The sequence below is a fragment of the Schistocerca nitens genome, chromosome 4 (assembly GCF_023898315.1).
Source record: "Schistocerca nitens isolate TAMUIC-IGC-003100 chromosome 4, iqSchNite1.1, whole genome shotgun sequence".
NCBI lineage: Eukaryota > Metazoa > Arthropoda > Insecta > Orthoptera > Acrididae > Schistocerca > Schistocerca nitens.
In genome coordinates this window covers 360,320,975-360,348,853 of record NC_064617.1, presented here as the reverse complement: position 1 = coordinate 360,348,853, position 27,879 = coordinate 360,320,975, and the positions used below count along the sequence as shown (strand labels likewise).

General features: G+C 42.0%; 1 protein-coding gene across 1 annotated transcript in view; it reads left to right on the top strand.

Annotated features, from left to right (window-relative positions):
• The window catches only part of LOC126251589 (uncharacterized), a 338,248-nt gene that overhangs the window by 238,034 nt on the left and 72,335 nt on the right, over nt 1-27,879 (top strand). The window contains exon 5 of the mRNA XM_049952121.1: nt 23,913-24,209. Coding sequence (XP_049808078.1) covers nt 23,913-24,209 — 297 coding nt within the window. The remainder of the gene's footprint in view (nt 1-23,912; nt 24,210-27,879) is intronic.

Here is a 27,879-nt window from a genome sequence, read left to right as displayed (position 1 = left end):
TTCGCAACGAAATGGCACCGCGATGGACGGAAATGTACAACGAGATGTTAAATTCCGATGTGCCTATTCCACCGGCTTTTATGGAAGGCCTCCTGGTGCCAGTACATAAACCGAAGCCAGGAATTACGGTCACACATTATCGCCCCATCACCCTGCTTAATGCCGACTATAAGATCTTTGCACGGTTGCTAGCGTCCCGATGTCGTATATTAATTCGTAGCGTTCTCTCTCCAGAACAGACGACACCGGGTGGATCGGTGAATGTGCAAACAGCTACTGGCGAATGCCGTGATGTGATAGCGCTGGCGGAGGAGTGCCGGCTTAAAGCGGCGATGGTGGCGGTTGATTTTGACAGTGCTTTTGATAAGGTGCGCCACAACTATCTGTACGCTGTACTGGAACAAATGGGATTTCCAGACCGTTTTACTGGTCTCATTAGAAGGATTTATGGGGGCGCACAATCCTTGGTACAGGTTAATGGGCGTATAGCAGGGCCCATTCAAATTCGACGATCCATTCGCCAGGGCTGCCCTCTTTCGATGCTGCTGTTCGCGATAGCGTTGCTGCCCTCTTTCGATGCTGCTGTTCGCGATAGCGTTGGAACCATTGATTGGGAGGCTAACAAATTCTCTTTCTGGGATGGAACTGCGGGGCTACACCTTCAAATGTCGTGCCTATGCGGACGACCTCCTGCTGCTCGTTCGTTCTGAGGAAGAGGTGAAGACGGTCGTTGAACTGTTGTTGGACCACAGTGTGACGGCGGGTAGTGCAGTGAACATGAACAAATCGGCAGCAATGCCGGTTGGAAGGGGCCTTACGCCGGAAGAAATCAGTCCGTTTCCTTATGTGCAACGATCCCGCTATCTCGGCATAGACTTTACCTCATCTGTAAAACATACTGCGGCAGTTAACTACCGACGTATTTTACAGACAACACGTACCATGGTCCGACAACATCTCCTACGGCGCCTTGATCCTTTGCAGCGAGTCGAATATCTGAACACTTATGTGGTTTCTCGAATGGTGCATATTTCGCAGATCCTGCCCCCACCACTTACGCTCGGACGTCGACTTCAATCAGCACTAGGCTATTTTGTGATGATTGGGTCGCCCCTCAAGGTGCGATACGCAACGCTCACGCTCCCTACGGACAAGGGGGGACTCGGACTTACGAATGTTCACTGCCGAGCGACGGTGCTCCTTCTAGCCACGATGTACAAGCAATGGCGTAGCGGGCGTGATTCCCTTACATCCCGCCTACTGGATCTCCTAGTTCCAGCGTCCCTCACACCTCCGGTGGCGGTGGGCAACATTACGCCACATTTTGCGCATGTATCAACATTTATCGTGGAACTTAGTTGTATCAGAGACGAGCTTCCGCGCACGAGACCGCCATGAGCGAAGGATTTTTATGTTTGGCTGCTACGACGGATAAGTCGTAATGTCATTGAACTCAAACACCCCAAGTTGCACTGGCCGAAGATTTGGAGACATGTGCACCAAAAATTCCTTCCTACCTTCGTTCGTGCACTGTGGTTCTCTGTCACGTGTGGCAAGTTCAACACCAACCAACGACTCCATGCAATTGGACTAGTGGACACTCCACTATGCCCGAAATGTCGCCAAGTGGATGACGACCATCACCGTTTAACTTGTATCGCGGTGGAGGACGTATGGCTCCTAGGAAGACAGATGGTGGCTTGCTACCTCTGTGTGACCCCGCAACATATTACACCTGCTTCCTTCTTACATCCGGAAAGTGACTACTTTCCGGCGACTAAATCACAGTCGATCATCTGGGTTAAAGGTTGGACGATCGCGTACCTCTATGGGGATGCTGCCAAGTCGCGACTCGACTTTTGGTATTTCTTGCAGAAAGCCCACAATGAAGTTCATAGATGGTCACACTATCGGAAAACCTTTGCCAACTATCTTCAGGCAGTCTTCCTCGACCCCCCACGTAGTTGGGATGTGCCGGGTGCAGTCGGTGTGCACATTTGACAGCTGATAATGAACCTCACGCTTCTCTCACCGCTCCATATGTAATGCACATACTATACCATGAAATGATCTACATGTTCCTTTTAACAGAGTGGTCCTTATGGAAAATAAATAAATAAAAAACAACATCCCTGTATCCCTGTTCCTTTACAATTATTTTTTTTTGTTTTTGCAGAGGATGCATTTCATTTAGTGTGTGTGAACTGCAAAAAAAAAAAAAAAAAAGATAAAAGTGGTCAGCGTGACGGATTGCCGTCCTACGGGCCCGGGTTCGATTACCGGCTGGGTCGGGGATTTTCTCCGCTCAGGGACTGGGTGTTGTGTTGTCATCATCATCATTTCATCCCCATCCGGCGCGCGGGTCGCACAGTGTGGCGTCGAATGTAATAAGACCTGCACCAAGGCGGCCGGACCTGCCCCGTAAGGGACCTCCCTGCAAATTACGCCAAACGCTCATTTCATTTCTATGTACTTACATCCACAAAAAATATAAATTGCATTTTATAAGTAAAAAAATAATATTGGCTCCTCGCGTAACTTCTGCGCATTTATGTAACCAAAACACTTTTGATGCAAGTACAGTTGAGAGGCACAAACACAAAAAAATCTATGTAAATATCGTTATTATCTTGTAATTAACAGAACTATCTTCATCACGATAAAAAGTTTTCTGTTGTAACTAATAAGTTCAAATGATGTTTGGAAATAACAGAAATATATTTTATATAAGCTCGACGTAGTATTGAATCGATATTTGATACGTTTTCTTTTCGATTTTGTTTTAATTTTACCTTTTTAAGAGATTGTGTTTCTTTAGCTCTGTATGATAAATCAGTACATTTTTGTATTTTTACTAGGACATCGCCTCTGTTCCACGTTACAAATCAACAATTTTCGAATAAAATCTAAATCAAACAATAATTTCAATTTTGCTGTAAATACTGTTTCCAGAATGAGATTTTCACTCTGTAGCGGAGTGTGTGCTGATATGAAACTTCCTGGCAGATTAAAACTGTATGCCCGACCGAGACTCTAACTCGGGACCTTTGCTTTTCGCGGGCAAGTGCTCTACCAACTGAGCTACCGAAGCACGACTGACGCTCGGTCCCCACAGCTTTACTTCTGCCAGTATCTTGTCTCCTACCTTCCAAACTTTACAGAAGCTCTCCTGCGAACCATGCAGAACTAGCACTCCTGAAAGAAAGGATACTTAATACTGTTTATTTTTAAATAGTAGCCAGGAGAATAACAACGTAGAGCAAAAATGTTCCGTAGGTTATGGGGCGTTTATATATTCGCATTAGGTTCTCCACTTCCGGTCTCTAAGGGAATTTAGTTAGAAACTTATCGCATACGCAAACAAAGCGATCAAAATGAGATAAAGCCCAATAAGTATGCAACACACCTAACGTGCAGGTAACGCGGGTACGATATTAACTTCCGGGCGGGATTAGCCGAGTGGTCAGGGGCGCTGCAGTCATGGACGGTACGGCTGGCCCCGGCGGAGGTTCGAGTCCTCCCTCGGTAATGAGTGTAGTGTGTAAGCTTAGGGACTGATGACCTCAGCAGATAAGTCCCATAAGATTTCACACACATTTCAACATTTTTACGATATTAACTGATCAAAGCTACTGAGAAAACTACCTTACCGTACGCTTACTTACGATAGTCAACGGTGGCCTACGGCCGTTCTTTGTTGCACAGTGTGCATCCAAAATGAATGAATACATTGAGCTGCGGTTTTCTCTCGTGCCGTGTCTAACGGCACGGTTATTTTCACCGCCTCCAGGCAATCGTTTTGAATAGCCACGAGAGCCAGGACGGCGTTCCGAGCGCCGCTGTGGCCTGTCCGGTAGCAAGTACGGCCGGTGGACTGTGCAAACAACTGCAGCAAGAGGACTCATCGTGTTCTAGAAGACAGCGCCGTCGGTGAGGTGGAAAACATGCAGCGCGTCGTCAAAGCCAGACTGGAGCGGCGGCTGAGGTCTCCATACAGTCTGCACGGAGACGAACGAGCGATTTCTGTGCAGAACCAACAGCGAGGGCATTGAGAAACTTGTGTTCTGCGGTACCATCAGATAGACGTCAATAAGGTCTACGTCGATTATGGCCGCTTTAAGGACACAACAGCCTGTTGGAGCGTTGGTGTCCTTTTCCCTGCCAGACAGATCCCGAAGTGGAGAAACGGGTTCTGCATATCAAGAGGAAAACTACTTGAGTCTTTCTTCCAACTAACGGTTTCACAGTGATGGTTTTGTGGTTGAACTACTTGAGTCTTTTTTTCCAACTAACGGTTTCACAGTGATGTTTTTGTGGTTGATACAGTGTAGTGCGTGGTGTAAGAGTGGTCCATTAGGCGGGTTTATTGGCAAAAAATCCTGCTCGAAAGTCTGTGGTTGTTGTGTAACAAGTTCCCATTGTTTATTGATGACACGCAGGAGTGCAGTTACGTGCTCTGTGATCTAGAGCAGATCTACCCGTTAATTACATACTGTGAGTGCGATTAATGATATTAATACTAAAGTGTTTCGTTTAAACTACAGTGTGAGAGTGACTGCAATGAAAGCATTTTGTTACTAGCTCTATGTGAATAATCAGTCGTTTGTGTCACTGTATAAGAGTTTATTATGATATAAAGGTAGATTGTTTGATTGAGAGTTGTGGTAACTGTATGGTGACAGTAGCGGTAATAGTAGTAGTAGATCAATGTGGAATTGTATGTCATGATCCTATTTAAGTCTGAATTTCATCTTGAGTTTTACTGCAGAAATTGTTTCAAATTTGATGACTGTTTATTATAAATTGTTAATTTTGTTGCTTGGTTGTGTATGTTACGGCAAAGGTTGGACTTTTTTCGTTTTACTAGCGTTTTCCCAGAAGATTCACTTGCGTACGCTTTTTACACATATACTGAACATATCTCTTCCTTCCCCTCTCTGTTGCCACCTCTTCCTTCTTCTGTCTGACGACCTCATCCTCCCAACTCTATCCGCCATTTCCTCATCCCCTCTTCTCTGTCTCTCCATACTTATATGGATTTGGTGCCTGTTCTTTGGGACATGTCCGAAAGAACATACACCATTGATGACCTGCAACGGTCTAGAACGAAATTAGAACTATATATTAATACCTTCAGCTGCTGACGAGCGTTGATATTTATCAACGGGAACAGGTGAAAATGTGTGCCCCGGCCGTAATTCGAAGCCGGGACTTCCTTCTTATATGTCAGACGCTCTATCCATCTGAGCCACCGAGGGCACAGAGAATAGTGCGACTGCAGGGACTACCTCGCGCACGCCTCCCGCGAAACCCACACTCTCACCTTATACGTCCACACACTACATTCGTAGTGTCCCTACCCAACACGCTCATTAATCGTGGAAGACGTTCTTACCACACATATTACCCGAACTCTTACGGGACTTGGCAAGAATGTCTTCCACGAGTAATGAGTGTGTTGTGTAGGGACACTACGAATGTAGTGTGTGGACGTATAAGGTGAGACTGTGGGTCTCGAGAGCGTCTGCCACGTAAGTAGGAGATCCCGGCTTCGAGATCCGGTCGGGGCACACATTTTCACCTGTCCCCATCGATATACATCAACTCAAACGTATTAATATATATTTCTAATTTCTCTGTCTGCTCCTCCCCTCCCCCTGTCCAGTACCTCCTCCTCCTGCTCTATAAATCTCAAACGACCCCCAGCCATCCTCATCAGGTCATGTAGCCCATGCATTAGTTCAATAAAGGAACTCAATACTACTCCAATATGCCTGTAATGTACAATAACAAATATGTCAGGGTCCAGAAAACTGTATATTGTCCCTGCACGTTGGTTCCCCTGCAAAGCTGGTTGATTTGGTAGACCGTTACTGTTCCCAGACAACATGCCTGTCATCCAGGGTAACATAGACGCCAGGGGTGGCAAAAAAGATTTTGTCCTTATCGCCACTACCACTGGAGCTTGGAGATCATAGACCAAACAGTGCTGATACTCCTGAGGCTTGCCCTTTCTGTACTAAAATCGGTTGAAATCGACTCAGGGAGGAGATTCGGAATACGCACATAGACACATACACTCTACTTTATAAATATAACAGATTTAATAGAAGACTTTTTGTATTGATCATGTGGAGCCATACTTAAGAATCTCCATGGGCTACAGAAATATACTGATGGAGAAAATGGCAGCACCAAAAAATAATTAATGTAGAGTAATGACATTTCTGGGTAACATCTCTACCTGATTAACTTTGCAAGATCTTAGGTTAGTTTAAGCATGAGGTAAGACATTGCAAATGTACACTAACAGACGGTGTACCCGCCATAATTTCGAATGCAAGCACGCCTGAGCGATCTAGAAAAGGCAACATGTCGACACTCTGTAGAGCATGATGGCTTACAACAACAGTTTGTAGGCGAGTGTTATCCTGTTGGGAGACACATCTTGTAATGTTGTTCATGAACGGCCTCATAATAGGTCGAATCACCAGGTTGACGCAGCAATTTGCAAACAGGGTGCGTGGGATAACCACGAGAGCCCTCCTACTGTCATACTAAACCACACCCCAGACCATAACTTCAGGTGTAGGTCCAGCGTGTCTAACACACAGACAGGTTGGTTGCAGGACCTCCACTGGCCTCATTCTAATCATCACACAGCGATCACTTGCACTGAAGCAAAACTGGCTATCATCAGAAAACACAACAGATCTCCACCCTGCCCTCCGATGAGCTCTCACTTGACCCCACTGAAGTCACAGATGTTTTTGGTTTGGAGTCAGTGGATTGCACACCACAGGACATGTAGCTAGAATCGGTTCTTGAAGTAACTGATTTGTAACAGTTCTTTGTGTAACTGCGGTGCCAACTGCGGTTCAAACTGCTGCTGCAGCTGCAGTAGGATGCGGCAGAGCCATACACTATCCAGGACGGTCCTCAATCTCGTTAGTGTCGTTAGTGTCACTTGGCCGTCCAGAGCTTGGTCTTCTTACGTCTGTACGTTCCCGTGATTACCGCTGGCAGCAATTATGTACAGTGACTACATTTCTGCGATGTCTTTCCGCAATATCGGAAAAGGAACATTCAACTTCTCGTAGACTATTACACGATAATGGCGTCTTTGTCGCCTTAAAGGCATTCTCGACTAACATCAACTCAGCAAATCCAGTCACAAAGGCTGATGAAACAGATTATTATTATTTATTTTATGGCCTTCATTGGACGACTGTAGTCAAAAATACAAAGTTCTAAACAAGTTGTTACACATGGATACAATTTGGTTCGACAATAACTTAATATGATATTTAGGTAATATAATTATTAGAGGCTATTCTTATATGAAAGGTGTTTTGCTCTTCTGTCTGCCCAATATTTCTTCATTCTTTCAGATATTTTCTTTCTTTCTTCATCTGAGACAACTCTTCCTGTACTCCTTTTATTGATTTTCATTTGTAGTCTGGTTTACGGGTCTTGCAGTATTCTGGTTTTCTCTGTCTTGTTTTTTAGGTCATCTACTGTAATTTGAAGTTCTTTTATATCTTACTTAATTTCTGTGATCCATTTAATGTCGCTCTTGCTATTCCACAATTTTTGTATTATTTTTTTACTAATTCTTTTTTCTGGAGTTCTCATCAGATGTCCAAAGAATGAGATGCGTTTCTTCCTGATTGTGCTCATGTCTGGTTCTATTTTCTTATATACTGTTTCATTTGATGCTATTCTCCAATGTCCATTTATTTTATACTGTTTATTTATACATGTCCTAATTATTCTTCTTTCTATTTTTACTATTCCGTCAATTTCTGCTGTATTAGTTGTTTTGAAGGTAGTTTCAGCTGCATACGTTATTTCTGGTTGTGTAACTGTTTTATAGTGTTTTAATTTTGCATCTATAGATAGGCTTTTTTTGTTGTATGTAGTTTTGGTAATGTAATTTGCATAGTTCAGTTTTTTTATTCTATTTTGCCATGATGGCTTCTCATTGAGATTGTATGTTATTATTTCGCCTAAATATTTAAATTTATCAACAATTTTGATTTCCTGTTCTCCTATTGTAATTTTGTTTGCAAGTGGTGGATCAGTTAGCATAATCTTTGTTTTTTCAAATGATATTCTAAGGCCTACTTTCTCTGCTATTTCTTGTAGTGATTTCACTTGTTGCCTGGCTTCTTGAACGGTGTTGGCTAGGAGAGCAAGATCATCAGCGAATCCCAAGCAGTTTAAGCTAATATCATCTTTTGCACTTCCAATTCTTATCCTCTTTGGATTGTCCTTGTACCATTCTCTCATTATGTATTCCAGTGCACAGTTGAAAAGTAATGGTGATAGGCAGTCACCTTGTCTTAAGCCTGTTTTTATGAGGAATGGTTCCGAAATTTCTCCTCTAAACTTCACCTTTGTTTTGGTGTTGGTTAGAGTTAGTTGTATTATTTTAATTAGTTTTGGATGGAGTCCCAGATTTCTTAAAATTTTTAATACTGAAGGTCTGTGGAGACAGTCATATGCCTTCTTAAAATCTACAAATGTTATTGCCAGAGGTTTTTTCCGTTTCTTGTAGTATGTTATAATCAATTTTAAACTAATTATCTGCTCTGCACAGCTTCTCCATGGTCTGAAACCTCCCTGATATTCCCCTAACTCCTGTTCTAATTGCTCCTTGATTCTTTCATGTAGGATCTTGGATAGAATTTTATATGTGCAATCTAGGAGAGAGATTCTTCCGTAGTTGTCTGGGTTGCTCTTATCTCCCTTTTTGTGTAGTGGGTGGATGATAGCTGTGGTCCAATGTTCGGGAAATTGTGCTGTTACCCAAATTTTTGTTAGAGCCATGTGTAAGGAGGTCTTGACTGTGTCACTTGCATATTTCCACATTTCAACAAAAACCTGATCTTCTCCACATGCCTTATATATTTTTTTTTGTTCTTTAAGAATTTCTTCTACTTCTTGGAAAGTTGGAGGGTCTAGTTTGTTAGGTTTGGTTTTTATTGGGGTATTTATGTTGATTTGTAAGGCTTCTTTGGATTCCTCGCAATTCAGAAGTTTGTTAAATGCTTTTGCCATGATTTCTGCATTTTCCTTGTTACTGTGTGTCATTCTTCCATCTTCATCTTTCAGTATTAGTGTAGGGGCCTCATATTGTTGTAGTTGTTTCCCAAAGATTTTGTAGTAGTTCCTGGAGTTGGTTTCATGATAATTACCTTCTATAGACATTATAATATCTTTATGAAATCCTCTCTTGATTCTTCTAATATTTTGAGTGAATTTTTTTCTTTCATTTTTTAGGTTGATGACATTTTCTTCAGTTTTATGTGTTTGAAACTTTAACCATGCTTGGTGTCTATCTTCATGGAATTTGTCACATTCTGATGTCCACCATGCATGTTTCCTTCGTGGGTTCAAGGGAGCTAGATTCTCTGCTTCTTTTTTAAGATTAGGCACTAGTTGTTCTAGATCATCTGTTAATTTGATGGTTTGTGTTATTTGTTGGTACTTATTATTTTTAATTAGCTGATGTGGGTCAAACCTCCTTTTTATTTTATTAGTTTTTCCGGTCCTCTTCTTTAACGGTGTGAATTTGATTTTAATTTTAACCATATAATGGTCTGAGCCTGTGTCTACTCCTCTCAGTACTTTAACATTGTGGATCTCCTTATGAAAATTTTTGTCCATACAGACATGGTCTAGCTGCCATTCCCCCTTCCTCCAGTCTGGATGTTTCCATGTTTTAAGTTTACTTGGCTTCCTCTTAAAGTATGTTGATTTAGATATAAGGTTGTGTTCTCTGCAGAGTTCTACAAGTCTTTGACCGTTTTTGTTTGTAAATTTATGTGGACTCCATTTTCCAATTATATCTTTATATTTCCTTCCTTTTCCCAACTGAGCATTGAAATCTCCCAATAAGATTTTTACATTCTTTTTATTTACTCTGTTCATAGTTTGTTCTAGAAGGTCCCAAAATTTATCTACAATTTTTTTGTTAGACAATTTTTTTCATTTGTTGGGGCATGAGCATTTATTATTGTATAGGTTTTATTCATTGTTTTAAAGCTTAGAGTCGCAATTCTTGGTGATACTGCTTTGAAATCCGCTACTAAATCTATTATTTTTATGTTTACTAAAAACCCTGTTCCAAACTGGGGACATTGTTTTATTGCCCTCGGTCCTGGTTTCCCATTATAAATTCTGTATTCTTGTAACTCTAATGGGTCCTCTGTGGTGTTTCTCATTTCTTGCATCCCTGTTATTAAAATTTTTTGTTTATTTAGTTCATCTGTGAGTTCCTTGAGTTTTCCGGTCTGAAGTAGTGAGTTTATGTTGTGTGTTGCTATATAATTTATTTGCTCATGTTTAATCTTCTTTTTGTGTTTTAGTGTGCATTTGGATGGTTTCTCCGATTCGTTGCTGTCTTCTAGCCTTTTCCTGCCTTTTTGAGCAGGACGGTGGAATTTTTTTCCTAAAAGACCTTTCCATTTTTGACTGTCGAAGGTTGTCAACCTTAGTTGGAGCAAGCTCCGATTTACAACTCCGGTTGTTAACCGCAGAGGGTGTATTTGGTCCACGAGAGATATTTTATTTCACTCAAGTCCGCCAGTAAACCGGTGAGGAATAAACAATTTTTACAGCCTTCAGTTGCAAGGTAATTTTTACTCGTTTACCTAGGTTTCGATTCCAGTAATGGAATCTTCTTCAGAATCTATAAATTAAACCACATACGGACATATATTACTCACTGAAATGCATAATCAGTCTAATGATTGAATATTAAAGAAATCGTGATACTTACAAAAAATTAAATTATTTTGAGAGACTAACACTGGCCATGTCACAGATTAAAAATTAAAACAATAAAGACGCATAATCATAAGGTTATGTCTGTCAAAATTAAAACCATTAAGGCGAACGTAGACGAAGCTACGCCGGCCAGAAATAAGGACCACATGTGAGCGGCACGGAAACTAGGCGTCGCGAGCAGTTCCGTGGCGAGGCTCGGCCGCGGCCAAGCGCATGCGCGAGCGCAAGCGCAGGCGCGAGAGACAAACTGTCTCAAAATTATTTAGAGCAAATATACATATAAACAAAATGTGACTGAAAGCCGTCTTACAAATGGACAACCTATCTATTGGTATGGCAACATTAAACAATTTACTTGAGAACAAACTACAAAGGCAAGGTATAAAAATTATTTTTTTTACATTTAAATATTACAGTAAGAGAGCGAAGCCCCGCTACAGTAACTAAAAAATTAGTGTCGAAATTAGTGCGTGCTAAGCATAAAATGTCTTTAACATAAAATCGCCTTAGCAACTATGTGTCATTACCAAGCATATTACGAAATACAAAGACACACATGTACAGTCGCACTATAATAAAGGGACAAAGCAGATGGGGAAACAGCATCGGCCATTCGAAGCGGACTGTGGGTCAACTCCACTGGAGTAAAGGTTGAAATCCTTCGAAATAACTTCTATTTTTTAGTTGCAACTGATCATTGAGTGAGTTGTCTCTATCAATAATAAGATGTTTAAAAATTTGCAATTCTTCGAGGGTGTCTAGCCTGCATCCCTTGACTTCATTATGCAAAAGCTCTGCGTCTTTTAGAGGCTTGGGAGCATGCGCCTTTTGGACCAGATGTTCAGCAAATGTAGATCCTCGTGTTCCATCACCGCTTTTTGTCGGCAGATGCTCTTTAAACCTAACAGACAGGGCCCTTCCTGTCTGGCCAATGTAATAAGAAGGACACTCAGCACACGTGATCTTATACACAACAGACAGCGATGATTTACCAGTACCTTTATCCAGAGAATGTACTAAATTCTTTTTGTATTTCGTAATATGCTTGGTAATGACACATAGTTGCTAAGGCGATTTTATTTTAAAGACATTTTATGCTTAGCACGCATGGTTTTCGACACTAATTTTTTAGTTACTGTAGCGGGGCTTCGCCCTCTTACTATAACATTTAAATGTAAATAAAAAATTATACCTTGCCTTTGTAGTTTGTTCTCAGGTAAATTGTTTAATGTTGTCATACCAATAGATAGGTTGTCCATTTGTAAGACGGCTTTCAGTCACATTTTGTTTATATGTATATTTGCTCTAAATAATTTTGAGACAGTTTGTCTCTCGCGCCTGCGCTTGCGCTCGCGCATGCGCTTGGCCGCGGCCGAGCCTCGCCACGGAACTGCTCGCGACGCCTGGTTTCCGTGCCGCTCACATGTGGTCCTTATTTCTGGCCGGCGTAGCTTCGTCTACGTTCGTCTTAATGGTTTTAATTTTGACAGACATAACCTTATGATTATGCGTCTTTATTGTTTTAATTTTTAATCTGTGACATGGCCAGTGTTTGGTTCTCAAAATAATTTAATTTTTTGTAAGTATCACGATTTCTTTAATATTCAATCACTAGACTGATTATGCATTTCAGTGAGTAATATATGTCCGTATGTGGTTTAATTTATAGGTTCTGAAGAAGATTCCATTACTGGAATCGAAACCTAGGTAAACGAGTAAAAATTACCTTGCAACTGAAGGCTGTAAAAATTGTTTATTTCTATATATATACGGTTGCTGACGTGCTGCATTATGTTAAAGATGTGTAAACCGGTTGAGGACTTCCCTATCCACCACCTGGGACGCGCCGCGTAGGGGTATCACCTCTCCTCCTACTATGACAGCATAGTAGATTCGTGGTGATAATACCATTAAGCAACATATTGCCTCCTTTCCGAGTTTCTGGGTTAAAAGAATCAAGTAAAGTGTACCTCGCAGAGGAAGTAGGTATAAATAAAATGTTCAATTTATTCAAAGAGTCTTACCCAACAGTTGAGGAATCTTATGAACACACAGGCACATATTTGATACTAACTTCAATATTTCCTTAGCATATCCGCGCACAGATACATACAACACCTGTTACGAATATACAGCCAACGTGAAATGCCTGGAACTGGAAAAAAAGGGCACTGAAGTAATAGAAGTAAAAGATATTGAAAATCAATTGAAGAATTTGAAAACTTTACACGACTATCACAAATTGCAAGCCAACACATTTTGTGAAAGGAAGAAAATGCTAAGAAGGAAAGTAGAAAGACCATGGAAAAGGAAGCCATGTGTATGAAGTTTGGAAAGAATCTGCCTCTGCCTGACATTACAACTAACGTTGCGTAGTATAAACAGCAATTGTCTATGTGTGCCTTCAACATACACTGTTTATCAAATGCAAAGAGCACGTTTTTCTTGTACCTTGAATGTGGTGAAAAAACAAGTAGTGATGAAGTCTACTCAATTATTCATACGTTTTGTTACAATTACTTTGGCATGGCCATGAAATACTCTGGGCATATTTAGTAATTCATGTTCTGGCCAAAATAAGAATTACGCTTATTCGATTTTTGCACAGTTTAGGTACAGAAGAGAAAAGATTTCACACTGTAAAAGGAATGTTTCGAATAAGACGACATTTTTATTTGGAATGTGATAAAAACATGGGACTTGTAAACAAGGAAGTTCATATAGAAGTTCCCAAAGATTAGACAGCTCGGTCAAAAGCTTCACCATTTAACATTGTTGTAGCTACATCTGGAACTTTTAGCCAATCGACAGCATTTCTGAAGCCCTTGTACACTTAGAATATCCTTTTACTACACGTCCACTTAAAGAACTCCCCATATACAGAATCCACCCAAGGCTTGTAAAAATCAGAACGACTTATAATGGAGCATGGGAGACTGCTGCTCTGAAATCGGCTCACCCAGCTGAAGGATCCAGTGGACTAGGATTTGATCTGTCTGAGTTTACTTACACCGGTAAGACTGTAAGCTGATCTCCAGACCCTGTTGATCTTTTTTCCTATGATATAGTTTCGAATTATAGAATCTTCTACTTTATATTTTCAGACTAACTACCCATCCCTCATGAGAAATACCTGGATCTGTAGATTTTGAAAAATTTCTGTAGGACAGAAACACTAGAATATTACGGCAGTCTTCATGCTGCTTCAAGTTCTCACAATCAGGATAGTTCATCTTGAACTGATTTTTAAATATGGTTTGATTCTTACTTCACGTACTGAAGGAATAAGCAATGCTTTTACTATCATGAAGCCATGGACTGAGCCCCTTCTTTCATTGAATAAGTTACGCCCACTCAAATTTTTTTGTAGCAACGAAAGTTTGAATAAATATGATATAATATTGTCATATTTTTACAGAATATTACTCAAGGTTTCTAATTGTGTACATCGTTACATAACTATAAGGTCATAAGATCAAGAAAAAATTTAAATAGAAATATAAATGTCCTGTAAAATTTATAAAATTGGACTTAGCTCATTCTTATCCTGGACCCTTCATATATGAAAGGTGTTTTCTTACCCAGTGAGGGAGAAACATCGGTGTTGTTTTTAGATTCTCGCGGTGATCAATGTGAAAGAACCATTCAGAGCAGTGGTTGTCAAACATTTTTGCTCAAAGACCAATATTTGCGTTGCAGGGCGACATCTCAGGCCCATTAAATATGTTGAGGCGGAGACGCTGGGAAGGGCGAGGGGGGGGGGGGGGGGGGAGGTGGAAGTATCCACTGAAAAGTCAAAGGGAAACTGAAGTTTCACCAAATCATGGACCATGATTACTGATAAAAGTTTATCACTTACATATTTTGTATCTACGTATTACATCATACCTTATATTTTAAGCGGAAAAAAATACGCTATATGGGAACTATTTGCACTTTTCTGAAAGATTACATAGTGATCATCTGTCCGTATCCAAGCGAATAATATGGTCGGTGCCATCGCAGTAGGATCCTCCTATGCTTTCTTTTTGGGGATGTTTCCTAACATCTTCACACCCTAGTATCTGATACAATACCAAGCGACTGCAGGAGTCCATTTTCAGTCGGACTTTTATATTAGGCCAAATGAAACAAAACAGAGACGGTTTTAACTAATATAACTTTATTAATTCAAAATTGTCACTAAGGAATAGAATGGTGGATGATATTTTTGTATATAACTGTGCGCAAAAGTTAGAAGTTAGTTTTGTCTGTTGTATTATGTGTATTTTTTGGAAGTCTCTTCTCTTAATGGGGTAACAAACTTGGCAACTTTTACCGACGAGGCGTGTGTTCACTTGTCCCGATAAGACGCCATGTTGACACTGGTGCCCCACAGAAGAGACTAGCAAGGTTAAATAAATAACAAGAAACTATATTTGTAGGCCGTAAAACGTTGTTTAAACGTTAATATTGTAAAAAATTATTACTCTTCATACAAGTAAGATAACAAGAATGATAGTAAAGTAGATCAGACGACACAAAATCAAAACGTTTCTCCTACAAAATAACGGAACAAGCTTCCTCTGTGAAGCTCACTGACAACAATGATTATGTGTATTAGGGGCGACCACTTCTCAGCAGGCAGTAGCCCTTTTCAGGGCAAAATCATGCAACGCCTGCTTTCCCGTCCTGTCTATTTTTACCACCCCTTCCCCTAACGCTGCTTCGCTCGCATTTGCGTTGTACTCACAACAAAAATAATTTTATAGATATATATTAGGCCTACTGAAAAATTAATGTATTGAACATTCGTTTCTTTTGCTACGCAATACTGTCAAAGCCGATTTGTCGCGGTGACACATAGCTTTCATTGATTTATTTCATAAAGTGCAACACACTCTAAACTTTTGAAGCTAATTGAGGCCATAGAAAGCGACTCTGGTAGAAGGCAGTCGGAAGGTTTCTTATTCCTGCCAATTGCATTCTTGTAGTGATATTTCCATGTAAACTTTCATCACCTGACATGTATTTCTTTATTTCTAACCGAGGAATTCAGCCCTAATTTTCGTAGATCTAGATTAAAAAATGTTCTGATATAAAGAAATATTTTCATAAAAAACTCATCCACTATTTTACCCCCTCAGGAACAGAATTTCCAAAAACACTGAAACGCGTATTTTTTTATTTCTCACCGGGATGCCAAGTACAAATTTTCATAAATTTATCTTCAAAAATGCTTTGATAGTGAAATAGTTACATAAAAACTTTGTACCCTATTTTACCCCATTAGGGGTTGAATTTCCAAAAAAAAAAACAGATTTTTTTTTCGACCAAGAAGCCAGTTACAAACTTTCACAGATTTAGATTTAATAATGCTTTCGTGATGAAATATTCTCATAAAACTTTTCATCCCCTGTTTAATTCCCTTGCGATGTGAATTTCCAATAAAGGTTGAAACACTTTTTTTTTATTTCTGACTGAGAAATCAAATAACAGTTTCGTAGTTCTAGCTTTGAAATTGCCTCCACAGCGACAGTTTTTTAGAAAACCTGTCAATCCCTATTTCACCCTTTAGGGTTGTAATGTCGAAAAATCCCTTTTTGAACGGTGCTTACAGTATAAGATCAACACCGTCTCCAAATTTCGAGTTTCTATCCTTAGCGGTTTTGGCTGGGCGCTGATGAGTCACAGGATCAGTAATCTATATAAATTGATACGATATATTAATTAATAACAGTAATTGCAGTCTGAGATACTATTAGTAACGTTTAATAATATATTTTGAATGTCATTTCTTCGAGTCATTGCGTTGTATTACAACAGTCTTAATTTGGTTTCATGTTACTTGCAACAAACATGAACCACATTCGAAGATACCAATCTGGATGATGCACGTTTTCGAATCCACCTAGTTCCGCTTGAAATTTGTACCATAGCAGCTGATTGGTGCGAGTTGAGCACGCTCGTGAGTTGTCACCACTGGAACACGAAGAATAAAATGTTCCTCCTCTCACTACTATTAACGCTGCACTACATACCACTCTGGTCCTTAGGTAAGCGGCAAACTTGACCTAGCTCACGGTCGAGTTCACGAACATTAATGAAAACTAATAACATCTTAGAATGTTACTGTCTCTTTAAGTGTTTTTGTTTGTTACTAAGGAAGAAAAACACACTCTTAAGGAGCTCTTAATGTTAGTTGCTAGATGCATATTAGTTCAAAACACGGCTGAGAACCGCGGGCCGCACGAAAACTTGATTCGGGTTGCATGCGGCCCGCAGGGATCCGTTTGACGACTACTGTTTTGGAGAATCGTACCTGGGGATAAGGAATTTGTTCATGTGACGGTCCCACAAGAGCTCGACGATACAGGTACAGCCGTGGGACGTATACGGCTTTCGATGTAGAAAGAACTTTGTGAGTAGACTTTCAGATGTAGTTCTGTTGAATGATTATGATGCCAGTCTCCGCTGGACAAGTAGTACAATCAACCTGCATTCAGTAGTACACAATCGATTCTCTTCGAAAAGGCTTGCCAATATACTGGAATATGGCTGACACAAATGACGATATATAGAGGACCAACTGTGCCAGTCTGAAATCCTACTGTTTTAGACTGGCTTCTCTGCCATGTATATTACGTGAGGAAACTTCGTTCGTTTTATGAGCATGGTGTAAAAAATTCATGTTTTAAGTATTTCCTTAGAGATTATCATTATTATAATTACTTTCTATCATAATAATGAGTTGCTTATTACGTTCCATTAACAGAATACACGTCTGTGTAACAGTAAACTAATAAACAAAAAAGCCATGAATGTAAGACGTAAAATAATAACTAAAAACATGAAACAAATGAGTAAAATAAATAATTAAAATAGTAATGAAGTTTAGAAATATTAATTAGGTATTTTGAAAATATTCCGATAGCACATACGCGTACAGCTTGTTTTCCAAAACTGTTATTTCAAAAACCAGCTTTATTACACAGGGATGAATGTGACTTGAAAGCTTCTTTAATTTATGTTATAACAAAAGTTTTCCATTTTAAAAATAAATTAATAGTGATGGGGTATTTTGAAAAATTTTGATATTACAAAAGTTGATCATAACAGTTTTAAAGAACATGTTAACTTTAATATAAAAAAATTGTTTTTTCTATATCATTGTTTTGGATATGCCCCCTCTAACCCTACAATGCCAAATTACCTTTCGGAGTGTGTTTTACCCCTTAAGAGTGAAATTGGGTAAAAACAAAAAAATGCGTGTTGCACTATTTTGTCCCCTCTGCACACTCGCCAAGTTTCATCAAAATCGTTATTAACATTTGGAAATTTTCCCTTGTTAGTGAAAACCGCCCCTCCATATGCTTAATCGTTCTGTGTACATTTCAAGTGGCCTGTCTTAGTTGCCATCCCCTGAACGCAATAACTATTTTTCAACATAACTAACATAGTTTTCGACATGTTCTTTGTGACCATGAATGAGCTTTTATATCCCATCCACAACCAGTGTGCTGCCTATTTGTCAACTCATGTCGTAACAGAGCCCAAGTGTTCCTCATTGGAGCTGCAGTGTCGTCTGATCAACCACTTGTTTATCTCAGGAAAAAGGTGGAAGTCGCTTTTTACCAAATACATAACGTATGTAGTTGGGCAATCACTTCCTATTTCGCTCCTTGAAGTTGTTAAGTTAATGCAACACATATGATCGAACGTTGTTGCGCAGCAGAACGACACCTGTCAACCGCATGCCTCGTCCTTTGATTTGAATGGATCTTCGTAACTTTCGCATTATGTCATGGCACACAGCTTCATTGATCGTTGTCTCTGGTTGCATAAAGTTAACAATAAAGTACCATTCTTGTCTCAAAAGGCTGTTGTCATAAGCGTTTTACTACTGAATGTTTGCACGAACTAATTTGCCTTGTTTGGGGAGTCGGTGAGTGTCCACCATTGTGGATGCGATTTTTATTTTTCTCTTAAAACACCCGTGTTTCTACACCTGTCACAGTTTTGTTGAATAAATTCTCATCTTCTTGTTTGTAAACTACTGGGATGGATATGGGTGCAACAGCTTCCAAATCTTCGTTCGACAATGTTGTCATTTAAAAGTGTATTCTCTGTCTCTGTACTATTCGAGCTTGTACTGTGTCTGTAAATATTTAATGGACTAGTCGGCGAAGGAACATTAAATCTTAATTTTCCTTTCATTTCCTCTTAATGCAACGGAAATATCAACGCCACCGCCTTTTGCCCGAGGCATTTGGTTTCCAGTCATCATTCTGGGTACTCACCTAGCAAAAAGTTTATGTATAAAACAGTCTCTGTCCAAATGTCGTGGAATGATATCTTGAACATTTCCTATAAGTCGCTAGTGTTTTCATAAATTGTAAATCTACGGCCGTCTTGAACAACTTGTTTTACTCGCCGTACAAGGTTTTCAGACGCTACTGACATGGCCCGACCAATAGACGGAACTGTAGAGGAACGAGGTAACTGGATACCCGATCACGATTGACGTCTCAATCGCCATGGTAATTATGTTGGAAGTAGACAGTAACTGGGTACCCCTTTACGACAGATGTCGCAATCGCCATGGTGATTATGTTGGAAACAGACAATACAACACTCAAAATCTTTGTGACGTTCATATTTGTTTCCCTTTCTGAACGCAATGCATGTCGAAAACATACAAAATGAAAAAGAATTAGAAAGAACAGTTCGTTAAAAAATATTATGCGAAAATCCTCACGATGGAGAACAAACTGAACAAAAAGCGTGACATGTGGAAAAGAGTCACTAGTATGTATGTGAAGGTGAAAAGATAAAATTTTAGGAGAGAATGGAGTATCGCATCCAAGTAGTCAGAAAATAGATTATTAATAATACGTTTGCACGACCTTGATAGACACTGTTTCATATAGATATGCCATCAGTAAGCATTTGTGTTGTCATATCCCATCGACTCCAGATGCTGCTGCAATGATCTTACCGACAAGAGTCTTCTACCTGTGCAGTTTGTTTTTGGCGTTACTCGTGTGTTGGCATTAAAAATTCCGCACAGCTGCCAGTGGTCACTTTCATTGACTTTTATCGGACGAATACAAACGTAAGACTTTCAGACAAGATTCAATTGTAATGATCACAACAAACAAAACTGCAAGAAAAAAGCATATTGTTACACAGTTCACTTGAAGATGCTTTAAAATAAATCGAAACGCGTCTGGTCTTAATAAGACTTTTATTACAGTTGCTAAAGACGGGAATTAACCTTTACAACTAGTATATTGAATTCTGTGAACACAGTTTCGATGAAGACACGATTCTGTTGTCAGGAAAATGAATTCACTTCTCTACCATCAAAAATGAATAATAAATACTCGGATCCCCAGCCGTGTGAGCTATTGGAAATGACGTGACGTGTGGATGAGCGCCACTTCCATCGCAGTCAGGTGAAGTGAGATGTAGCTCAATTTCGATAAACTCAACCCGGTGGCTTTTTTGAAACAATATAACTGAAAAGAAGAGACGGTTACATATGCTTTCAGAATTATTAAAACATAATTTTCTTATGTGGCAGGATAAAAGTGAATAATTTTATACAAAATAGCAGTAAAAAATTAGAAAGTTGAAAATGTGGTACAGAAAGGAGAAAACCTTAAAAACAAACAATATACATTCCATGAAAGTTGAAGGACATGGTGTAGTAAAGGATAGGAAGGAGAGGGAAGGTCAGAGGCAATTTATTTTGTTGTTTCTGGGAATGGCCCATATAACAAGGTATAAGATTGAGAAATTTGAGGTGAAATTATGTAAAAATATTAAACATTAAACATTGTGACATTCAAAGAAAAACTTTGCGTAATATAGCAGGTAAAGGAATCAATCATGTGATTAATACAAACTTAAAGAACATCACTGAAGATCCCTTCATAAAGTGTAATGAATTTATAATAGAAAATGTGTGTGAAATCTGATGGGACTTAACTGCTAAGGTCATCAGTCCCTAAGCTTACACACTACTTAACCTAGATTATCCTATGGACAAACACACACACACCCATCCCCGAGGGAGGACTTGAACCTCCGCCGAGACCAGCCGCACAGTCCATGACTGCAGCGCCTTAGACAGCTCGGCTAATCCCGCGCGGCAATTTATAATACATTTACAGGTTTGATAGTTCATCGAAGTTAGAACTAATTGGAGTCATCATTAATTGTGAGTTTTTTGAATGAGGTTAGATGCCCTGTAGATTGGATGTGGGAGTAAACATTGCTGATGCGTTGTAACTGAGGAGATGAAGTTAGGTGGAAGGGGTGATGATTGGAGAGAGAAATGTAATATGGAACTGGGTGTGTGACCCCAGCCCATGGTACAAATAGGAAAGAAATAGGGGAGGTTAGAAGCGAAGAGCTCTAATGTGGGGTGGATGGGAGGAAAGAGTTGGAGCTGACAGAATGGATAAATATCGCGACAGATATCACTGTCAGAAAAAGAGTTTGTTGAAGTTTCGTTGGTAGTGTGTATGGACTGAATGTAGATGTAGGGTTGTTAGTGTTCAATGAATTAGAGATTAGCGGGAAAATTTTACTAGAAAATCGAGAACTTTCAATTCTCTGGAGAACATATTAAGACCATAACTGACAACAATTTCCCTCACACATAAATACACTGTAGGAAAATATTTAGTACACCTGGAACGACAACGGCATATACCGCCTGGAGGATAGTACATGTACTGATAATGGCTTCAACGTTATCCGCCAGTAGGTAGTGTAATGGCATAGCTGCCAGAGCGCCATCTGTGTGTACCCTTTAATAGGAAATAGTCATGGTTAGACGGCTCAATGTGATGCAAACGTGTGAAGCAAGCAGGCAACCATGCCACGAAGAGCGGTCGGCCTTCCTGCAACCAACCGAGCGAGTTTAAAGGGAGTAAAATAGTGGCCTTCCGAATGGCTGGATGGTGCTTTGGGAAAACTGTCACATAAGCTGCACAAGGTGTATCAGTTGTGCAACTAAGCTGGTACCAGCGGTCACGTGAACATTCTCACACCTGTAGACGAGGTACTGAGCGACCACACGGCACAGACGTCCCGCAGGACAGTCGTATTGTAAGGGCAGCTACCACAGCGCAGATAAGATGGCCTCTGAGTCCAGACACGTCAACTCTAACTTTTGTGAACCGATTACTAGCAGCGGGACGATGGGCACGCACATCTCTTCCGTGTTCCACTCACGCCACAGCATCGAGGCGTACGGCTCGACTGATGGCGTCAGAGGATCACTTGGAAGATGGAATGGTGCTCCGTAGTCTTCAGCGATGAAAGCAGATCCTGCCTGCATGCAAGTGATCGTCGTCTGTGCTTAGGACACAGACCTGGTGAGCTGTGTTCCGTAAAGTGCATTCGGCTAAGACACAATGGCCTCGCCCCATCCCTTATGGCCTGGGGTGCGATGAGCTACAGCTCTCGTTCACCTTTGGTGTTTCTGGAGGGGACGCTAACCAGCGCTCAGTATGTGTAGAATGTTGTTAGAGCCGTTCATTACCGTTTTCACAACACGAGGATGATGCGTCGTTCCAACAGTATAATGCCCACCTACTCACTGCTTGCGAAACGCAACATACTCTGCAGGACTTGCAGCAACTTCCTTGGCCAGCGCGATCTGCAGAGTTACCTCCAATCGAGCATGTATGGGATAAGATGGGACGAGAAGTGACTCATGTGACTCGTCAACCAACAACTCTTACAGAACTACGTGAATAGGTCGAGCAGGCTGAACCGTTAGTTAGGGTGGTTCACAAACAACAACTCAAGTACACCCGTTATGCCAAAACGTTATCGTGGAAGTAGGGGCTAGGAGGTGCTGGCGAAATAACACACACTGCTAAAGATACCTTTTTATTTTAAAACACTTAATAACAAATTTGTTTAAGTCTGGCATTTTTTATTAAAAACACAATTTCAAATAGCTTGACAATTTTCATTATGAAAAGGAGATTAGCAGGTATGACATTAACAACTTGCCAATAATGAGATTTTAACTTTATATATAAAGTCCTTAGCTCGGTGAGGGAGCGACACGTGTAAACGGGCCCAAATCACAATAGGCGGAATAGTTACTGGTGGTCTACAGGGCCATAGCAGATCAGCCCCAAAACTTCCATTACAAGCCGCCACCTCCCCAAGTTACTCAAAACCAGAAGATGTAGCAATGGCGGTGCCCGCACAGACTCCGAACCACTGAGAGCCGCGACACCGACCCTAAATCACCCGACCGAGGTGTGAATGAAAACGGCCCAAGCAAGAATCAATTAACACATTCCCGCGGACGGGCAAACGAAACCACTGGTGAAGAAACTCATGCCCTTCACTAGAACTTGAAAACCTTCTCTTATACATATATTTATATATAACTAACTCTGTTACATAAAAACAGTACTCAACTTCTCACACTCCACCCCAGCGCCGGGAACACGTCGCACTTCCAGATGCTCGTCAGAGCCAACCGCTGCCAGTGCTTTCAACGGCCGATAAGAAGAGATACGGTCCTACGCATTGCTCTCCTGCACCACGGCATTTAAGCTTCATAAGCCACGTACATGCCGGTAAGGGAGACTTAGCCCGTGACAGCCAAGAGTTCGGCCAATGCACGACCCCTAACAGCAGGGCCCCACTCGCGCCACCACCTCTCTCGGTCACGGCCCAGTACGTCCTCCTCGATCGTCACGTGACCGTACACTTGGTCCACCTACCGCCACAGGGCGGTACCGATCTAGCGCCAAACCGAAAGCGCCACCGCAAACACTAGACGCAAAGCTAAAGCACACCGCCTGGTGCGCTTTTCGAAGAGCCGAACACAACAATGGCTCACAGGCGTGGAATAACGCGACACTATTCGCCGTCTGCATGATTTTGGGTCGATGCTTGGTACCTCAGAACTGCTTGTGCTATTGATCTGTAAATGTAATCATTTCATGTACTCCATGTGCGCTGTTGTAGCTATAAATCTTGAGTGATGTGGAAATCTGTAAAAGCATTTACTTTTTTCCGACAGCGTATATTAGTTTTTAGGAGTGCTTTAGTGGGTTCCCAAACAATGGAACGACACGGTGTTTTGGTTGTTGCAGGAGTGGGTCTGGGCCTGGTGGTGCCGGCGTCGTACCTGGCGTTCAACTCGTACTTCCTGGAGCGCCGCGGGCTGGCCATGGGCCTGTGCCAGGCGTGCGTGGGGCTGGGCTTCATCGGCGCGCCGCCCGTGGTGCAGGCGCTGCTCCACAGCTACGGCTTCCGCGGCGCCATGCTGGTGCTGGGCGGCATCGGGCTGCACTCGGTGGTCGGCGCCGTGCTGTACCAGCCGGTGCGCTGGCACCAGCGCAGGCCGCCGGCGCCGAGGCCCCACAGCGCCAACGGACGCCTCGCCAACGGTCAGCACTCGACACCTACCAGCAACGCTCTTTCAACTGGAGTCCCAAACTATTAGGATCTATACCGTGCAGGTGGTAGATGGTTGCCAATTTGGTCGGAAATGGACGTTTCAACTGTTATGTGATCTTGAAGGCACTTCAAAGGAAAGGGGGGTTGGGGGGTTGTTTGGGGGAAGACACCAACAGCGACGTCATCGGTCTCATCGGATTAGGGAAGGATGGGGAAGGAAATCGGCCGTGCCCTTTCAAAGAAACCATCCCGGCATTTGCGTGGGGCGATTTAGGGAAATCATGGAAAACCTAAGTCAGGATGACCAAATGCGGGATTGAACCATCGTCCTCCCGAATGCGAGTCCAGTGTGCTAACCACTGCGCCACCTTGCTCGTTCAAGGGAAAGGGAAAGAACACTGACGCGACAAGAGTCATGCGACAACGAAATGCGCGGCACTATTGCTTACGCAAGGTATAACAGGGGAATGCATTGGCGGAGCTGTCATTTGTACTCAGATGATTAGGGTGAAAAGATTTCCGAAACTACGGAAATCAACACACTTTGAACGTATGGTACACTACTGGCCATTAAAATTGCTACAGCAAGAAGAAATTCAGATGATAAACGGGTATTCATTGGACAAATGTATTACACTAGAACTGACATGTGATTACATTTTCACGCAATTTGGGTGCATAGATCCTGAGAAATCAGTACCCAGAACAACCACCTCTGGCCGTAATAACGGCCTTGATACGCCTGGGCATTGAGTCAAACAGAGCTTGGATGGCGTGTACAGATACAGCTGTCCATGCAGCTTCAGCGCGATACCACAGATCATCAAGAGTAGTGACTGGCGTATTGTGATGAACCAGTCGCTCGCCCACCGTTGACCAGACGTTTCCAACTGGTGAGAGATCTCGAGAATGTGCTGGCCAGGGCAGCAGTCGAACATTTTCTGTGTCCAGAAAGGCCTGTACAGGACCTGCAACATGCGGTCGTGCATTATCGTGCTGAAATGTAGGGTTTCACAGGGATCGAATTAAGGGTAGAGCCACGGGTCGTAAAACATCTGAAATGTAACGTCCACTGTTCAAAGTGCCGTCAATGCGAACAAGACGTGTAACCAATGGCACCACATACCATGACGCCCGGTGATACGCCAGTATGGCGATGACGAATACACGCTTCCAATGTGCATTCCCCCCGATGTTGCCAAACACGGATGCGACCATCATGATGCTGTAAACAGAACCTGAATTCGCCCGAAAAAATGACGTTTTGCCATTCGTGCACCCAGGTTCGTCGTTGAGTACACCATCGCAGGCGCTCCTGTCTGTGATGCAGCGTCAATGGTTACCGCAGCCATGGTCTCCGAGCTGATAGTCCATGCTGCTGCAAACGTCGTCGAACTGTTCGTGTAGATGGTTCTTGTCTTTCAAACGTCCCCATCTGTTGACTCAGGGATCGAGACGTGACTGCACGATCCGTTACAGCCATGCGGATAAGATGCCTGTCATCTCGACTGCTAGTGATACGAGGCCGTTGAGATCCAGCACGGCGTTCCGTATTACCCTCCTGATCACACCGATTCCATATTCTGCTAACAGTTAATGGAGGTCGATCAATGCGAGCAGCAATGTCGCGATACGATAAACCGCAATCGTGATAGGCTACAATCCGACCTTTATCAAAGTCGGAAACGGGATGCTAAGCATTTCTCCTCCTTACACGAGGCATCACAACAACGGTTCACCAGGCAACGCCAGTCAACTGCTGTCTGTGTATGAGAAATCGGTTGGAAACTTTCCTCATGTCAGCACGTTGTAGGTGTCGCCACCGGCGCCAACCTTGTGTGAATGCTCTGAAAAGCTAATCATTTGGACATCACAGCATCTTCTTCCTGACGGTTAAATTTCGCGTCTGTAGCACGTCATCTTCAAAAAAAAAAAAAAAATGACTCTGAGCACTATGGGACTTAACTGCTGAGAACTTAGAACTACTTAAACCTAACTAACCTAAGGACATCACACACATCCATGCCCGAGGCAGGATTCGAACCTGCAACCGTAGCGACGTCATCTTCGTGGTGTAGCAATTTTAATGGCCAGTAGTGTAGTTGGAGCTAGACGCATGGGACATCCTGTTTCGCAAATCGTTAGTGATTTCAATATCCCGCGATCCACGTGTCAAGAGTGTGCCGACAATTCCAAATTTCAGGCATCATCTCTCAAACGGAAAACGTAGGGGCCGACGGCCTTCACTTAACGGCTGAGAACAGCGGCATTTGCTTAGAGCTGTCAGGGTTAACAGACAAACAACACTGTTTGAAATAGCCTCAGAAATCAATATCGGACGCACGACGAACGTATCCGTTAGGACAGGGCGGCGAAATTTGGTGTTAATGGGCTATGGCAGAGAGTTCCTTTTCTAACAGTACGACATCGCCTGTGACGTCGTTTGGACCCTAGACGACTGGAAAACGTGAGCTGGTCACATGAATTCTGATTTCAGTTGGTAAGAGCTGGTAGGGTTCAAGTGTGGCGCAGACCCCACGTAGCCATCGACCCAAGTTTTCAACAAGGCACTGTGCAAACTGGTGATGGTTCCACAATGGTGTGGGCCGTGGACTGAGACCTCTGCTCCACCTGAACCCGTTGTTGAATGAAAATCGTTATGTTCGGGTACTTGAAGACCGTTTGCATCTAAACAACGACGGAATTGTTATGAATTATAACGGGCTATGTCTCTCGCCCACAGTTGTTCGCGACTGGTTTGAAGAACATTCTGAACAATTCAAATGAATGATTTGGTAACTCAGATCGCCCCATACTAGCCATGTCGAACATTCATGGGACACTACCAGGAGGTCAGTTTGTGCACAAAATCCTGCACTGGCAACACCATCGCAATTATGGACGGCTATAAAGGCAATACGGCTCCGTATTTCTGCTGTGGACTTCCAACGACTTGTCGAGCCCATGACACGTCGAACTGCTCCACGCCAGAAGTGGTCCAACACGATTACTTCTGTCACATCTGTCTAGTCTTGACTGAGCAACACGTGTGAACCATGTATTTCTAAACTACTTGTTGCTGTTGTGCTCGTCAGACCTATATGACTGGTTTCTTGCACCTCTCCACACTAGTCTATTCTGTGCAAACCTCTTCATCTCTACATAGCTGCTGCATCATGCATCCACTGAACCTGCTTACTGTTTTCCTGCCTTGTCTCTCTTTACAATTTTTACTCCAATTACCACACTGATGATTGCTTCATGCCTCAAGATATACCGCACCAACCGATCTCTTCTGTCAGTCATGTTCTCTCACATATTTCTTTCTTCCTTAATTCGAATCAGTACCTCCTCATTAATTATTTCATCTTAGTTTCGACATTCTTCTGTAGCACATCTCAAAAGCTTCTATTCTCTCCTTCTATGAACTTGTTATTGTCCACATTCGACTTCTGTACAAGACTACACTCCATACAAATGGCTTCAGGAAACAGTTTGTGACACTCAATTTCATATTCAACAAGAGAAAGTCTGCAGTAGCTCGTGCCACATTCCCGGTAACGGTATCTCAGGCCGGTCTGGTGCTATATTCGGACAGCCTTACGGTTATGGGTAGCTCGTGCCAACCTCCTCAGATGAGTAGCTCACACCAGCCTTGCG